Below are 19,079 nucleotides of genomic sequence, written 5' to 3' on the forward strand. Positions count from 1 at the left end.
GATATACTTTTAATTTTAATGTATGTATCTATTAGTGTTTTGATTAATAAGTTGGTAATATTTATTAGATATAGCCCGGTCAATTTAGACATAAAAATAGTGGTCAGAAAAAAATTCGCGGAAAGCCAAATATTGGTGGAGAGCTGAGGTTTACAATTAAAAATAAAGTATTAAAATTTCCCATCGATCCGATGTGTGCTACAAAAGTTATTCAGGTTCAAAGGTCAAAATTTGAGGTTTTTTGAATTTATCTCGAAAACGGTAAGTTTCATCAAAAGAAAACTTCTAACCAAAGTTGTAGATCTTAAAAATTCCCACAAAAATGGTTGTAATGATTTTTTTCTAAGAGTTACCATTTCCGAGGTATGGCGATTTTAGGATCAGTTAAGGGAACAATACCCGTCACCTTCTAACTTGACTAACTATTGTTTTGATTTCTTTGGATATTTATATCAGATTCAAACTTTTGAAAGTCTACTTCAACAGTTATATCTTCATCGATTCTTCTTCTTCCTCTTGCTGGATGTTATAAATTGTTCAAATGTGGCTGAGTCATGGGTCTCTTCAATAAAATCACAGGAATCTTTCTTTGTTGTAGATACTCAATTGGACATTTTGGCAAGACCGACCTTGGCAATTGGTACACGTTGGACAACAGAGCAGTTTGGCACATTGCAAAAAACTTGAGAAGTTTTTCTGAAGTAGATTAAGGTACAGGCTTTCATGTAAAAATAAAAGTATTGCGATATCTTTGCACTTCTTTTTTTAATTCCAAAACGGTACTTACTCAAAAAATATGCCTCGTAGTATGAAGAAGTAATTACTTGAGGATTTTAAAACCTTATTTTATGTTAGGTTAGGTTAAGTTGGGCTAGATTTCATTTGTGAGAGATTTAATAACTTGAACTTGGTTACGTTAGGTAAGATTAGGTGGAGTAGCTTTGTAGGACTCTCTTCTCGAGCCTGAAAGGGACGGTAACCAGGAAAGAAGCTAAATAACATCTCAAAACTATCGGTGAAGCACTGGTGGATACCCATTAGGAGAACTGGTCTGAAATCTGGCCGAGCTACACGCCAAATTTCTCTGATTGAATTTAATACATCAAAACGTCATCTATTTGTTATCCTTTTCAATTTACTACCGCCCAATATGACGAGAATAATATTGATAAAATTCCAGTTTAATATTTCAAAATACGTGAAATGTTGATTGAAAGACGAAACGAAATACAAAATCGTTGAATGACATCAGGTATATATCATATTTTAAAACCTTGACGGACGTCCAGGCAAATATTTTTAGAGCCGTTCGCTTCAAGTGATTAGTATTTGCTTCCGCTTCGTTGTTTTACCTGTAAATTACGTAACATGATAACTCATATGTTGGCGACACTTTCCTTTATTTATTTTTCCCTCGACCTTTCATCTTCTTGACAAGTATAACACAATCGATAATTTTTCAACTCATTTTGAAAATACAGTCAAATTGAAGTTCATCAGAGCTTCAGATGGTTTTTTATAGTATATAAACGACGTTTCGCGTAAAAAACGACACAGTGGGCCATTTACCTGTTTACCAAGCTGCATCCTTGGGAAGTTGTAGGGCCAAAAACTTTTTTATAACCCTTCAACTCAAAATGTCTGTTGAGGGCGATCGTACCATTATAAGGGAGCTAATTAGGGATGCCATAACTTTTATATTTCACAGAAGTTTTTTATTTGTCAGTAGATTCTAAAACTTTTTTATTTTTCATAGAAGTTTGTAATTTACAAGGAAAAATTGAATAAAAAAAGACATATTTCAATTAATGTTTAAAAAGTTACACTCAAGAATGAATTTATACACAAAATCTGTTAATTTGTGATTATTTATTTTAATACGTGGAAAGTATAGTTATTGGTGTTAGATTTTTGTGAAGGAAACTGTAGAAGAAGCTTCCAAAAGTATCCCTTCAAGGAAATCAGACAAATCCCAGGACAACGAAAAACTGAAGGAAATGACGCCGATGATGAGTTTTTTATGTCAATTAACTTTTGCTTTCAACTAAGAAGTGAAGTTTATCAACATACTTGTTGGACTTGGTTCATTATCTTACTAACATTCTTCAAAATAATTTTGGATTTTTTGAGGTTATAACAAGAAATTTGGTAAATAAAATCTATGTAAAGCTACTTTTTGAACTTCTTAAATTGAGAATATACTTTTAAAAAATGCTGACAGGTAATTTTTTTATGAAACTTTAAACTTCATTCGTAAATCTGAAACAAAAATAGACCCTTTCATTTCATTAATAGAAGAAAAAAAATTTTCAAATGTAAAAGTTATTGATTCAAGTCAAATCAATTTGATTGAAGAAAATTATTTTTGTTTACCTTTATTTCAGTATGTAACACAACCTAACCTAACCGAACATATCCCAACCTAACCTATCCTAACGTAACCTTACAAAAATTACTAAATATCCATTTTATCTATTGATTTTTCGTGAAAATAATGCACTTTTATACTTTTTCCACATAAACTCTTCTGCACATGCGTTAATCATCATGACTTTTTACATACAGATCGATCTTAATGAGATCTATGGAACAAAGATATCAATGGTTTGATATCTGTTAGACTTCCTGAGATAATGGCCACTTCCGGTATCTCCGGAAGTAAATGTTTCCGCCTAGAATAGATACAATAAATCGATTTTTTGTTTTATCATGTATAGAGTTTCGTGAGATCGTTGTGGGTTGGTTTATAATACTTCTTCTTCTTCTTCCTGCAGAGTATAGGCATCATTGCCTATTTTTCTTCATATCATTGCCTCTGCTCAGTCATCTGGGAGGTTGTCACTACATCTTTTCCTAGGTCTTCCAAGGCTTCTTTGTCCTGCTGGTGATTTGTCCCTTGATATTTTCACAATTCGTTCTTCCGTCATGCGGTCAATGTGCTCATTCCATTTTATCTTTCTATCCAGTACCCAGTCATTGATATTATCTATCCCGCATGTTCGTCTTATGTTTTCACTCCTTTCTCTATCCATTAGTGTTCTTCCCGCTATTCTTCGAACTATTTTCATTTCTGTAGTCTCCAATATCCGTTTCGTTTTAGAGGTCTCAGGTCGGGTCTCTGCTGCATATAGGTCTGATTGCGGTCTTGTAAATTCGGGCTTTTGCTTCAGTTCGAATGTATTTATTTCGCCAGATTGTGTCATTTAGGTATGCTGCTGCTCTTGAGGCTCTTGTAGCTTGGTTTCTTACTTCCGTCCCCGTGTCCAGATATTTCGATTCCCAGATATTTAAATTTCATTTCCTGGTGTATTATTTTGTTATCCACCACAAATTTACATCTGATCGGTGTCTTGGAAGTAACCATTGATTTTGTCTTTGCCGCTGATATTGTTTTATTGAACTTTTTTGCTGTTTTGTTAAATTGGTACAGTAGCCTTTGCAGATCGTCCTCGTTCTCCGCCAACAGTACCGCATCGTCTGCATAGCACAGGATTTTGACTTCTTTATTCCCCATTTTGTATCCTCTTAGTTTGCGTACTTGTTTTATGATTTCATCCATCACTACGGGACTGAGAGAGTCCCCTTGCCTAATGCCCCTATTTGCAGGTATCTGTTCAGTTAGGTCATCATTTATTTTTGCTTGGATCGTATTTTTTGAGTATATATTTTCGATTATTTTAATGACATTATAATAATTATAATACTTGTGCCGTGGATTTGGGTCACTCGCAGCCTCCAAATATAATTTTCTTTGAATGTACGATTTTTTTGACAGTCCTAACCTAACCTAACAAAAATCAATAAATATTATTTCGATTATACAAGTAAAGAAAATGAAATACACTAATTCATAATAAAAAATAGTAACACAAAACAAGAAATGCCGATAAAACTTGGAATTCGATGTTTCAAAACGCTCAAATGACATTTTACGGTTTATAAAGCTAAAAGCTCGGACAAACCAAATGAATTTTGTTAATTAGATATCGTGAAACTATCGTCCAGCGACTATTATCCTTTTTGTTTGTTGTCGGCAATGTAAGGTATTCCCTAGATAATTTGAAATGTAATGAAATTTTTGGCGTCATGCTAATATTACGGTATAAAAATGTGAACAAAAAATACTAAATTATCACGAAATATTTATGTAACGATAATGTCATTATTATTTTTATATTAATCGCTATGATAACAATGAAAGTTATTGTTCTTTCGATATCAATTGCAGAAGACAGTTATGCGAGGATCAACCAATAAATTCATAAATACGCACGGCATTCATACCAAATTAAGCAACGAAAAATAATGTTTACACCCTGTTTATGTCAGTCCACGTGGACTCATCATCCCCACTGTTTATCAACGAAAACATCGAATCGTAAACATGATTACCGAAGCTGTCGGAAGGTGTATGTACACAATTTCTTCGAAATATTCCTGTCAGTCTGTGACTAGTGGCTTCGTTTGGTGAGATTTATTTAATTCATAAATTTCTTCAAATAAATAGAAATATGACGTTCTTTAGATCATGAGCGAATGAAGACAATGATTTAGATATTCAAACACATCGAATTATTTTAAATATAGGTTTGTTACAGTGAAATTTATTTAATTTGTGAGTGTAAAAATGAGCCAAACTCGAAAAGAAACAGTAAAAAAATTGGTTAAATTTCGCGCGCTTTTCTTGAGTGACGGAAACAATATGGCCGTTTACCTAATTTCCGCTCAGTTACTGGAATTATAACAATTAACTAATAACGACTGACATCATTAGAAAGATTAATTTCTTATCAATCAAATCTATATACTTATACGTCTCGGCAGTTCTGATTTAATTTGTAATCCAAGAATTTGATTATGGTTCCCATAAAAGCTCATGTTAAAGAAGTGAACTTTGAACTCAAATTTCTTTAGATTGTGATCGATAACACATATAAAGAAGGGTACCGTTGGATTCGTCATACTTTACACTTTAAAAAAATGTCTATCTTTATACATTTCGCCAAGGAGCCTCCTTAATGCATATTCGTTAAGATTGAAATGTTTTTTATGTTACTCCCTGAATTTGGAGCTCAATTTGAAAACGTTAGAATTATTCAAATTATATTACTCATTTCACTAACAATATTAGCACTTTTCCTTTGGGCCGATTGGGTCTTAAAGAAGTACAGAGTCATCTTGTTTTCGCTTTGTGAATATTTTCCGATTTATCACACAACATTTTGTGGTTGATCATGTTTACTTATAACTAATTTGTTTTTGTCAAATTTTGCGTCACGAGTATTCAATGAAACGTTGTTTGAACAATCCATATCATTTTTACTGTATACATTACCGGCCAATAATTTTTTCCCACCCTATAGTTTGCGTGATACATATATTTAAATTTTTGATTCATCGATGTAACCCCTTTTTGTGCTTATTATTTCAGTGCAAAATTTTGGCAACGATTTCGAAATAATCGTCTTCTATTTGGTTAAATTCGATATTCCAAAGATTCGAGATGGAAATAGGACACTGGTTTTTGACTTTCCTACCCCTTGTGTTCCACGACAAATCAATCGGATTGATTCGGGTGACTATGACGACCAAATCATCACTTTCAGTACATTATTTTTTTTGTAATTTCAGCACAGCTTCGAAGGATGCTTCGGATCGTCGATATATTTCTTTTAATATTTTTGTATCGTCTCTTGTTTTTAAAATCCCTTCAATTTTTAATTTTTACCAGTCGCTTATTCTCCAAATCATCCCCAAAAACCACAAACTTTGACTTCATAAAACTCTCTCCCATTCTTAATGCGTCTAATTTTTATATTCTTCAGCCTAGTGCAACATCTTAATTTTATTTTGACGTCTTGACAGAGGTTTTTTCATTGCCACCTTTCCAAAAAGCCAGTTACTTTCAATCTCCTTTTCACTGTAGAAGCTAGAGCGGATCCATTGATTCATTGATCTATGCTACTATATCTGGCCTTGTGAGTCGTCGATCACGTTTACTGATTCGTTCAATACGTTTGTCTTGAACAGTTGTGATTTTTCGTGGTCGCCTTGAACGTTTTCTATCCCCAAAACTACTGGTGGATGCATATCTTTTCACTTTGTTTGTTTTTTTGTTCAGATATAAATGCTAAAATTTTTGTTTTTTATTGTTCCTCGTATAACTGTCTTCTGCAATTATTCTCTCTAAATGGTCAACATCTTGAAATAACTTTTGAAGGTAAACTTTTTGCTTTAAGTAACCCTATAAGAAAAAATCGAGTGGCGTTAAATCTGGAGACCGCGGAGACCAAGGAATTTCCGAACGATGTGACATGGGGTACCATCCTGCTGGAACCATATCTGCTGTTGTTTAAGTAAGGGAAGGTTGTCAAGAAAATCATTCATTTCATTGTTTAAAAAGCACAAATAACGATCAGCATTCAAAGTTTCTCGAATAAAAAAAGGTCCAATTATTTGATTTTTATACATTTCGCACCACACGTTTGTTTTGAACGAATATTGGTCCCGAGTTTTTAACGTAAAATGTGGATTTGTATCACTCCACTCCACGACAGTTTTGGCTAGAAAAATAATACACCTTGACATAAATGGGTTATCTACTAAGATTCCCTGTATGTCGCAACAGAATTCAAACCTTCTATCATTATCTCCTGGTCTCAAAGTATGAATTTTTTGAGGTTTGTAAGGGTGATATTTGTATTTATTTAGAATCTTTGAAACTGTGTTTTTTATATATCCAGTGGCAATGAAGATGTCCTTTTGTTGCAGATAGCATTACTTGTAACGCAACTTCATTATTTTCTACCATGCTTTGGCGTTTTTTGCCAAATTTATTATGTACATCTCCGTAAATCTTAAATTCTTCAAATATTTTTCTAACAGTTTCATTGTGAATATTTTTATCTGGATGTCGGAAATTAAAAATGTTTGCTGTTTCTCAAAATGTTTTATAATTATCACCCACTATTAGCACAATCTCAATTTTCTCTTCCAGACTTAATGTTGGTGACACGTCTAACTTTTCATAAACAAATACGTCAGTCAAACATAACACTGTACAATACGGATCTCTGAAAACTATGGAAAACTCTGTTAGACTGCCTAAAAAAAGTGTTTGAATACCGTGGCACTTTTTAAGATACGATCGTTGATGTTTTTTTCGAATTTTCGATATTTATCACTGGTAGTCTCATTTACTGGTATCTTTTTATACAATAAATCACAAACGGCTAAATGAATACCATGTGCGAATCAAACTTGGTGTTCTGTATTAACAAGTTTTCCAACCTGGACCATCAGTCACTATTGCCACAATATCTGTATCTATGAAACTCCGAAAGCCGCTTCTTTAAAGTATGAACACAATTTTTCGGCGGTCAGCGATTTATCAATTCGAATAAGTCCCAAATTCCATTTTTTGTTTACTAAATGAATATTTACATTCATATTATCTCTTATTAGAGGTCCATTCGTCAAAACTTAGACTAAATCGTTGTCCTTCTTTATTGTACTCTGTTGAAGCAGATTTAGGTAAGTCTGAGTACCCTTTTGCTAACAGTAACGATATTAAATCGTTTAATGTCACAAATACGCTAAAAGGAAAACCATCTAGCGCAGAAATACGGGCCGAAACATCGTCAAGAGTATCAGATTTCCCAAAATAGTCGGCGACTAACGTTATTTTTCTTTTCGAAGGTGGTCCTTCATTATTTTGGCTCGTCGAGGAAGATGCTTTAGCAGAATCTACTTTTACGGAATGTTTTGAAAATAGATGAGTATGTAGGCTTTTGGTTGATCCTCATAAGGTTTTTAAAATATTTAAACAACTCTTACATTATGCTGAACTACCCGTTTTGTGGACTAAAAAATCACTCCACACTGACGTAACGTCTTCATTTTTTTTATGTTTGACATAAAAACTTTCCTTGGAGAGTGACATTTTTTACTTCTTAAACCTAAACAAAATCTATGTACAACATAAACATAACCTAAACAGAAAAAACATTCGCCGTTTTTCATCTATATTTACTCATACAAATTAATACATTTTGTTGTTTTTTTAATAAAATAATTGTTTATCACCAATAAACAATATAAATATCAATACTTACACGATCTGAAACGTAATTTTTACACTATTTTACACACATCCTTAATCCGACACCGTGTAAACAAGATGGCCGGTAAATTTTGACATTTAACGTCAAATGAAAGTAAGTGCGTTTCGTTTCATGCACATTTTTATTGACTTTTATATTAGTCCCGAAAATCCCGGAATTCATTGAATTTAATCCCGAATATTTCGGGACTAAAATGTGATAGGGATTCCAGGATCCCAGGACCAAATCCTCTAAGTATGAGGTTCTATCAGGGTTTGGATACGAATATTGCGTCTGACTATTATTCGGATTTGATGGACATTTTCGTCAGAAAAGAAGAAAAGAGTCTTTAAGAACTTAATAATTAGTTTTTCTCGATAAATATTTATTTTTTATTTTATACCTACATAGCTAAAATTTCTGCGGCAACGGATGTTTTCTGTAAATTAATAGTTATTATAACTCATTTTTGTTATAGATATTATTAGTTTCATTTCGGTTTCTAATGCTTTCTACTTCAATAAAAACTGGAAGAAAAACAAATAACAGTTCACACCAGCTTGGGGATATTCTACTGTAAAATTAATTTGGGCAAGGGTCAAATGAATAATTGACAGGCTACGAAAATACGTATATCTGTTATCACTATTGCATGATTAACTAATGACCCAGAAAGTGGAATTACCATTAAAAGTGAACTTTATGATATTTTATAAGGATTATAGTGAGTACAGTTCAGTCTTCAGAGATTTCCAGAAAGCTTATGATACTGTGAATAGAAATACAGCGTCATGAACGAACTTAGTATTCCAAAAAAGTCTTACGAAAATGACACTTGAACTTACAAAAATGTAGCTAACTAAAGGCAAATCAAAGAATATTAAAATGTTTCCAGATCAACACAGGACTTCCACTACGCTGTTCAACATCGGAAAACAATCTTAAGGAGACCTGCAGAGCCTCGATAGAACAGAGACAGTGAATCTACGAGTCAACGACGATAAATCTTTTTCTCAGAAAATCTAGTAATTTTGGAGATATTTATAAGGTTCTAAATGATGATCTGGAGCAAATAATTCGTATTCAACTTTAAGTCATGTGACTTGGAAGCGACAGGTGTCAGATTTTATTGTTCAATATTATACGAGGGCTGCTACTGAAGTTTAAAGATATGGCAAGACTGAAGTGAATATGTCAAATCTTACATCATAAAGTTTGACATTTTTAATGATGAACGTAATGTCATACAAGTACTATTTACAGATTCTTGAAACATTAATCTTGGTCAAAAAAAAAATACAGTGAGATTGAGGCATACTTAAGCATTAGTTTCATTTGTATTCATTGGATGTTGCATTTGGTTGTCAAAAAAATTTGTTCGCGCGTAATTTGGCCATCGCCTAAATAAGCTCGTATCGATTGGTGCAACTAAATGTTGGAAAAATTTAGTTGCGGTGCTTCAAAAGATAAAATACTAAACAAAAATCGACTGTACGGGTATCTCAAGACGAACCAAATCCAACAAAAGTTGTTTGAGTACGAAGCATTTCGAAACCAACGTAGAACCGTCAGTTTTGTATGATACACCAGCATTTGTTTGTTGGAAAAAATCATTGAAAACCAACAGCAGAAGACGAATCATTCTCCACCACGACAATGCGAGCTCTCACACATCAATTTAAAATAAAAAACGTTTTTGAACGGTCAAAACATCGAGTTGATGGATCATCCGTCATACAGTCGTTGTTTGGCACCCATTGATTCCAACTTATTCGTTTTTCCACATCTGAAGAAGTGGTTGATGTGTTCAAATCACATGTTTAGTTGTAGTAACCATCGTGTCAAACAAAATTTTTTGATTCAACTGCTAAGAATTTGCAGAATACATTTTTCTACGGAATTTAATTTTTTTTCCTGAAAAAATGTATATAAATCTTGATTAATTGATGATTCCAATTAGAGAAAAGTAATTTTAAGCTTTATGTGTTCTTAAATAAAATTCACAATCTCTTCCAATAAAATTAAACTGAATGTTTTAAGTACATCATTGTTTTGTCAGATATAAAGCCCATGATTGTTAACCATTAATTGTTTCCATTCCCCACAAGCTATATTAAAAAGATACAATTAAAGCAATAAAGAGAAAAGTATTTTCTTAACAGTAATGGGCGAATTAGATCATCAAGATTTTTTGATTATCCTGTTATTTTGAAAAATTGATAAACAGTAATAAAATAATTGGACTTAATGCAATCATAATTTACCATATTTCGATATATTTTGTGAAAGTATTTTACACGAATTTAGCTTAGAAATAATTTTAGACATAAGTCATGTGCTTGAAAAAAACAAGCTCAATCCTTACGGAAATCGGGTTTCGGTCAAAGGCACAATGTTTAAGGCAAGTCTCCATGGGCTCGAAACTCCCAAACCACGTCAAAACTACTCCGGAAGTGTCCGAATGTACCATTGGATGAAAAGAATTGGTTTCAGCCAATTGTTCTCAAGCTTGGTACTATGATATATCAAATTGCAGTTTTAGATTTTCCTTACCTCACATTAAAAATCTTATAGTTGGTGTACATCAATTAGTATTAGAACCAGGAAACGGTCAAGATAAGATGAAGAAGGCAGTTTTCAATTTGAACCAGGATTGAAACGAATCAGACTTTATTAAAGATTTTCAAGGAGACCTAAACATCAGCTTTGGATTTATTATGCAGCAGAAGCTGAAGATGAAGATGTAGATGTCGAATATGTAACGATATCAAGTTATTATTGTACATGAAAAGTTGGGGGAAGAACTCTTGAAAGTTGTGTTCACTCAGCAGCATTATTGTGGTACTTGTGGTATACACGTCATCAAATCAACGTGACAATCCTTCTTAATTACATAAAAAACGCTTGAATGCTTGAGTGGCCTTGCCTTAAGTGGCCGGGACTGTTTAATGCTGCCTCAATTGACTGGACTGCTACACTTTGCCTCAAGTGACCGGGGCTATTCAACCTTTCCTTAAACGATCAGGACTATTTCATTTTGCTTTAATTGCCTGATGAATGTTTATGAAGTTACTTATACAGAAAAAAATGATCCTTATGGTACCCTTGGTCTCTCTAGGGCTAGCTTTGGGAATTGGAGGGGTTTTGGGGTCTCGTGTGCATTGAGACTTTCAATCAGCTTATTTCAAATTATCACTGTACTAAAAACTGGCCGAAAACCAATTTTTATAAGGATTGAGCGCATCTTTTTGTGAAAAATTCATCAGAACATTATTTTAAGATGTATCAAGATTAAGGTGTAATTTCATGTTGACGTTCGATGCTGTCTTAGAGCGTCAAATGACGTCACGTGGTATAATTTAGACTGAAACGTCATCTTAAATTGATGCAGCGTCAAATATAAGTGCGTCAGGCTTCAAAACGCTGAATCAATAGTATGTTAACCGATAGACATAAAGTGTGTGTTAAATATAAATACTTTTCAGAACACTAGTAAACAGCTGATGATACGGGTTATTAAGGCGTTTGCTATAAAATGTTTAGTTTTAGCGCTGCATTAAATTGTACCAAAATATCGAAAATTCGGAAAGGACTAACGTCAAAACGATCATGCACAACTAAACACGATTTAATATTCCTTTGGCTACTTTTAATGATGCCAAAAGAAGCATTTATAACTCGAAAAATGGTTTTCGATTATTTAACAACAACTAAAATTAATTTGAATTAATTTAGAAGAATCAAAACTGTCTTTTATCGTTTCCAATGAATTAGAAACTAAAGTTTCTATTCTCTTTTGATAATTGGATGTAAAAAGTAGTAATGAACGAGGCTGGTCTTTGCATTGTGGTCTTGGTAATGGTCTTGAAGAAACCAACGAAACCAAGAGGAAGACTGAACAGTCCAAAACTTACGCAAAACCAAGACAGAGTGTCAAGACTTTTGCAGTGAAATATTTGCTTTAAGCGTTTGTCAAAAATTAAAGATTCTATTCAACGGACTTACTATCATAGTCTGCGTAAGGTGCTGATGAAACTACGGCTAACACGATGAGGGAAAAGAATATTCCACTAAATAATCTGAGCGAATTTGCGGCGTTCATCCTACCAAAAACCTATCTGAAACAAACAAACAATATGATAAATAAAAATACAAGTTTTAGATACAATGATGTATAATATAAAAATGATTATCAATATCGTAATTAATAACAACGAAATCTAAAATTTTGCAATTCTTAATTAATTAATTCGCAGACGATGATTACATAAGTTATCGAAAGCTTGGAAATATATTAGAGTTAGTACATTTTGATGGTTGATTTTGCCACAATCCCACTACAAAAAAGCTTAGCTCTTATATAGTAGGTATGGCATTGCGAAGGTTGGAAATTAAATAATTTATTCGATCGATTAGTCATTCAGAAAGAATTTTATCGGCTAAACATCGTTTAGGTTGATTTCAAGATTGGCAAGTGTGAAGTATTTTTCATTATCCATAACAATGACTCTTTCAGTAAAATGTATCCGCCTTACTTGAGGACAACATCTTGAATTATCAATTCGTGATAATTGGGTTGCTACTCTTTGAAGTATGGTTTTCACTCGTCAAATTTTTTACGGAAACTCCTACTCTGTCTTTTGCTCTTCTTACCAGGATTTCTGGATTTTGATGTACGGTGAAGAACGCGAACTATATCAGGTTTAGGTATCTTTTCAACTTTATTATAAATAATTTTTTTATTTTAACTTTACCAACAAATAATGACGCATTGATATAAAGAAGGACTTTCTAAATAATGTAAAAAAATAAGCAATTTTATGCTGGCAAAGTAATTTTGATATTCATAAATTCTGTACCAAAACTATGACATACGTTGTACAAATATTCTGAGAATAAAAATCAGTCAACATAAATGTACACTGAAAGACGTGACCAATCAATTATTTTCCGTTTCAAACTTTGAAATTAATAATGGGAGTAATTATCATTTACTTTAATACGACAGACTCCAGGGACTCGACAGTACCTAGCATAAAAAATATCCTTATCAGTCTCGGGGTTTTCTGACTGTATTATGACATGTCTGCTGAACTTTATATTTCTAATTTTTGTCTCTGGTTCCCATGAGGATTACTGAGCTACTTACTTTTTTACAATTTTTATAATGCTTTTGTTGAATAACATAATATTTTAATAAGAAAAGTAAATACAGGAAACTGTAAATTGTATAAAAATTATTTCATTTCGTTCGGAAATTTTCTTTTTTTGTAAAATTGAACATTCAAAGAACTGTATAATCTCAAATTAGTACCGGTACTGCAGGTACCACAATTAAAAAAGTAAAATAGCTTAATCAGAAATATACGGAGTTCCAAAATTTTGTTTTTGGTATCGATGTCGATCTTTCGAAGGAATTATGTCCATGAACACACTGTAGTGTGAAGTTTTCCAATATTTAATATGAAAACGAAGAAACTTCCCTAAATAATGTGACTCCAAATCATTCGTACTGCAGGTACCACAATTAAAAAAGTAAAATAGCTTAATCAGAAATATACGGAGTTCCAAAATTTTGTTTTTGGTATCGATGTCGATCTTTCGAAGGAATTATGTCCATGAACACACTGTAGTGTGAAGTTTTCCAATATTTAATATGAAAACGAAGAAACTTCCCTAAGTAATGTGACTCCAAATCATTCGTACTGCAGGTACCACAATTAAAAAAGTAAAATAGCTTAATCAGAAATATACGGAGTTCCAAAATTTTGTTTTTGGTATCGATGTCGATCTTTCGAAGGAATTATGTCAAAGAACACACTGTAGTGTGAAGTTTTCCAATATTTAATATGAAAACGAAGAAACTTCCCTAAATAATGTGACTCCAAATCATTCGTACTGCAGGTACCACAATTAAAAAAGTAAAATAGCTTAATCAGAAATATACGGAGTTCCAAAATTTTGTTTTTGGTATCGATGTCGATCTTTCGAAGGAATTATGTCCATGAACACACTGTAGTGTGAAGTTTTCCAATATTTAATATGAAAACGAAGAAACTTCCCTAAGTAATGTGACTCCAAATCATTCGTACTGCAGGTACCACAATTAAAAAAGTAAAATAGCTTAATCAGAAATATACGGAGTTCCAAAATTTTGTTTTTGGTATCGATGTCGATCTTTCGAAGGAATTATGTCAAAGAACACACTGTAGTGTGAAGTTTTCCAATATTTAATATGAAAACGAAGAAACTTCCCTAAGTAATGTGACTCCAAATCATTCGTACTGCAGGTACCACAATTAAAAAAGTAAAATAGCTTAATCAGAAATATACGGAGTTCCAAAATTTTGTTTTTGGTATCGATGTCGATCTTTCGAAGGAATTATGTCAAAGAACACACTGTAGTGTGAAGTTTTCCAATATTTAATATGAAAACGAAGAAACTTCCCTAAGTAATGTGACTCCAAATCATTCGTACTGCAGGTACCACAATTAAAAAAGTAAAATAGCTTAATCAGAAATATACGGAGTTCCAAAATTTTGGTTTTGGTATCGATGTCGATCTCTCGATGGAATTATGTCAAAGAACACACTGTAGTGTTAAGTTTTCCAATATTTAATATGAAAACGAAGAAACTTCCCTAAATAATGTGACTCCAAATCATTCGTACTGCAGGTACCACAATTAAAAAAGTAAAATAGCTTAATCAGAAATATACGGAGTTCCAAAATTTTGTTTTTGGTATCGATGTCGATCTTTCGAAGGAATTATGTCAAAGAACACACTGTAGTGTGAAGTTTTCCAATATTTAATATGAAAACGAAGAAACTTCTCTAAATAATGTGACTCCAAATCATTCGTACTGCAGGTACCACAATTAAAAAAGTAAAATAGTTTAATCAGAGCTAAACGGAGTTCCAAAATTTTGGTTTTGGTATCGATGTCGATCTCTCGAAGGAATTATGTCCATGAACACACTGTAGTGTGAAGTTTTCCAATATTTAATATGAAAACGAAGAAACTTCTCTAAATAATGTGACTCCAAATCATTCGTACTGCAGGTACCACAATTAAAAAAGTAAAATAGTTTAATCAGAGCTAAACGGAGTTCCAAAATTTTGGTTTTGGTATCGATGTCGATCTCTCGATGGAATTATGTCAAAGAACACACTGTAGTGTGAAGTTGTACAATACTAAATATGAAAATGAAGAAACTTCCCTAAATAATGTGACTCCAAATCATCTTCTGATTCTAATTTCGATAGTATAAATACAGGAAACTGTAAATTGTATAAAAATTATTTCATTTCTTACGGAAATTTTCTTTTTTTGTGAAATTAAACATTCAAAGAACTGTATAATCTCAAATTAGTACCGGTACTGCAGGTACCACAATTCAAAAAGTATAATAGTTTAATCGGAACTAAACGGAGCTCCAAAATTTTGTTTTTGGTATCGATGTCGATCTTTCGAAGGAATTATGTCAAAGAACACACTGTAGTGTGAAGTTTTCCAATATTTAATATGAAAACGAAGAAACTTCCCTAAGTAATGTGACTCCAAATCATTCGTACTGCAGGTACCACAATTAAAAAAGTAAAATAGCTTAATCAGAAATATACGGAGTTCCAAAATTTTGTTTTTGGTATCGATGTCGATCTTTCGAAGGAATTATGTCCATGAACACACTGTAGTGTGAAGTTTTCCAATATTTAATATGAAAACGAAGAAACTTCCCTAAATAATGTGACTCTAAATCATTCGTACTGCAGGTACCACAATTAAAAAAGTAAAATAGCTTAATCAGAAATATACGGGGATCCAAAATTTTGTTTTTGGTATCGATGTCGATCTGTCAATGGAATTATGTCAAAGAACACACTGTAGTGTGAAGTTGTTCAATATTTAATATGAAAACGAAGAAACTTCCCTAAATAATGTGACTCCAAATCATTCGTACTGCAGGTACCACAATTAAAAAAGTAAAATAGCTTAATCAGAAATATACGGAGTTCCAAAATTTTGTTTTTGGTATCGATGTCGATCTTTCGAAGGAATTATGTCAAAGAACACACTGTAGTGTGAAGTTTTCCAATATTTAATATGAAAACGAAGAAACTTCTCTAAATAATGTGACTCCAAATCATTCGTACTGCAGGTACCACAATTAAAAAAGTAAAATAGTTTAATCAGAGCTAAACGGAGTTCCAAAATTTTGGTTTTGGTATCGATGTCGATCTCTCGATGGAATTATGTCAAAGAACACACTGTAGTGTGAAGTTGTACAATACTAAATATGAAAATGAAGAAACTTCCCTAAATAATGTGACTCCAAATCATCTTCTGATTCTAATTTCGATAGTATAAATACAGGAAACTGTAAATTGTATAAAAATTATTTCATTTCTTACGGAAATTTTCTTTTTTTGTGAAATTAAACATTCAAAGAACTGTATAATCTCAAATTAGTACCGGTACTGCAGGTACCATAATTCAAAAAGTAAAATAGTTTAATCGGAACTAAACGGAGCTCCAAAATTTTGTTTTTGGTATCGATGTCGATCTTTCGAAGGAATTATGTCAAAGAACACACTGTAGTGTGAAGTTTTCCAATATTTAATATGAAAACGAAGAAACTTCCCTAAGTAATGTGACTCCAAATCATTCGTACTGCAGGTACCACAATTAAAAAAGTAAAATAGCTTAATCAGAAATATACGGAGTTCCAAAATTTTGTTTTTGGTATCGATGTCGATCTTTCGAAGGAATTATGTCCATGAACACACTGTAGTGTGAAGTTTTCCAATATTTAATATGAAAACGAAGAAACTTCCCTAAATAATGTGACTCTAAATCATTCGTACTGCAGGTACCACAATTAAAAAAGTAAAATAGCTTAATCAGAAATATACGGGGATCCAAAATTTTGTTTTTGGTATCGATGTCGATCTGTCAATGGAATTATGTCAAAGAACACACTGTAGTGTGAAGTTGTTCAATATTTAATATGAAAACGAAGAAACTTCCCTAAATAATGTGACTCCAAATCATTCGTATTGCAGGTACCACAATTAAAAAAGTAAAATAGCATAATCAGAAATATACGGAGTTCCAAAATTTTGTTTTTGGTATCGATGTCGATCTTTCGAAGGAATTATGTCCATGAACACACTGTAGTGTGAAGTTTTTCCAATATTTAATATGAAAACGAAGAAACTTCTCTAAATAATGTGACTCCAAATCATTCGTACTGCAGGTACCACAATTAAAAAAGTAAAATAGTTTAATCAGAGCTAAACGGAGTTCCAAAATTTTGGTTTTGGTATCGATGTCGATCTCTCGATGGAATTATGTCAAAGAACACACTGTAGTGTGAAGTTGTACAATACTAAATATGAAAATGAAGAAACTTCCCTAAATAATGTGACTCCAAATCATTCGTACTGCAGGTACCACAATTAAAACAGTAAAATAGCTTAATCAGAAATATACGGAGTTCCAAAATTTTGTTTTTGGTATCGATGTCGATCTTTCGAAGGAATTATGTCAAAGAACACACTGTAGTGTTAAGTTTTCCAATATTTAATATTAAAACGAAGAAACTTCTCTAAATAATGTGACTCCAAATCATTCGTACTGCAGGTACCACAATTAAAAAAGTAAAATAGTTTAATCAGAGCTAAACGGAGTTCCAAAATTTTGTTTTTGGTATCGATGTCGATCTTTCGAAGGAATTATGTCCATGAACACACTGTAGTGTGAAGTTTTCCAATATTTAATATGAAAACGAAGAAACTTCTCTAAATAATGTGACTCCAAATCATTCGTACTGCAGGTACCACAATTAAAAAAGTAAAATAGTTTAATCAGAGCTAAACGGAGTTCCAAAATTTTGGTTTTAGTATCGATGTCGATCTCTCGATGGAATTATGTCAAAGAACACACTGTAGTGTGAAGTTGTACAATACTAAATATGAAAATGAAGAAACTTTCCTAAATAATGTGATTCCAAATCATCTTCTGATTCTAATTTCGATAGTGTAAATACAGGAAACTGTAAATTGTATAAAAATTATTTCATTTCTTACGGAAATTTTTTTTTTGTAAAATTAAACATTCAAAGAACTGTATAATTTCAAATTAGTACCGGTACTGCAAGTACTATAATTAAAAAAGTAAAATAGTTTAATCAGAACTATACGGAGTTCTAAAATTTTGGTTTTGGTATCGATGTCGATCTCTCGAAGGAATTATGTCAAAGAACACACTGTAGTGTGAAGTTGTACAATACTTAATATGAAAATGAAGAAGCTTTCCTAAATAATGTAATTCCAAATCATCTTCTGATTCTAATTTAGATTTTTAAGATAATACTTGAAAAAATATTTAAACTGTCGGCTAAAATAAATAATACGCTTGTGGACTACGAATGCTTCATCTTTTTATTACTCTCTCATTCATAAAAATAGAAAAATAATAGGAAGTTGAAAGCTCGATAGTCGTCTAAAAATAACATGATATAAATTGACATTCTTCGAAAAAAATGAAGCAGGAGATGTAGTTAAAATTTCTATTGGAAAAATAAAATCCATCACTTTAAAAAATCCATCGCAAAAATGAGCTTCGATGTTTTTTTCCAAACTCGACAATGCATCTATTTCAAATTTGATTTCCAGTAAACAGAGATCAAAACAGTTTTTTATATTGAAGAGTTGTTAACAACGAAGCAGATTGATAATTTTTATTTATAATAAGCAATCAAGTTTGTAATTGCATATTAACAACCTGATATTATAGTTTGGATAGGAAAATAGTTATTTAAAACAGTACTACTATGAACAGAATTATTTTCTTCAATAATATATAATCAACAAACGGCAAATATCATTTATTTAACTGAATTATTGCAAGAAAAATTCTTTTTGTATTTTAATATTTCACATACTACGAGGATGGTCCCAGAAGTACTTGGCTCA

General features: G+C 32.2%; 1 protein-coding gene across 4 annotated transcripts in view; it reads right to left on the reverse strand.

The window, feature by feature from the left end:
• Positions 1 to 19,079, reverse strand: part of LOC130448718 (short neuropeptide F-like) — a 53,064-nt gene that overhangs the window by 9,977 nt on the left and 24,008 nt on the right. For 3 of the 4 annotated variants that reach the window (XM_056786203.1, XM_056786201.1, XM_056786204.1), the window contains exon 2: positions 12,108 to 12,220. In XM_056786203.1, the coding sequence (XP_056642181.1) occupies positions 12,108 to 12,204 (97 nt within the window). In that variant the 5' untranslated portion in view covers positions 12,205 to 12,220. The remainder of the gene's footprint in view (positions 1 to 12,107; positions 12,221 to 19,079) is intronic. The other variant, XM_056786202.1, reaches the window with a different exon arrangement.

Source organism: Diorhabda sublineata, chromosome 9 (assembly GCF_026230105.1).
Source record: "Diorhabda sublineata isolate icDioSubl1.1 chromosome 9, icDioSubl1.1, whole genome shotgun sequence".
NCBI classification, from domain to species: Eukaryota; Metazoa; Arthropoda; class Insecta; order Coleoptera; family Chrysomelidae; genus Diorhabda; species Diorhabda sublineata.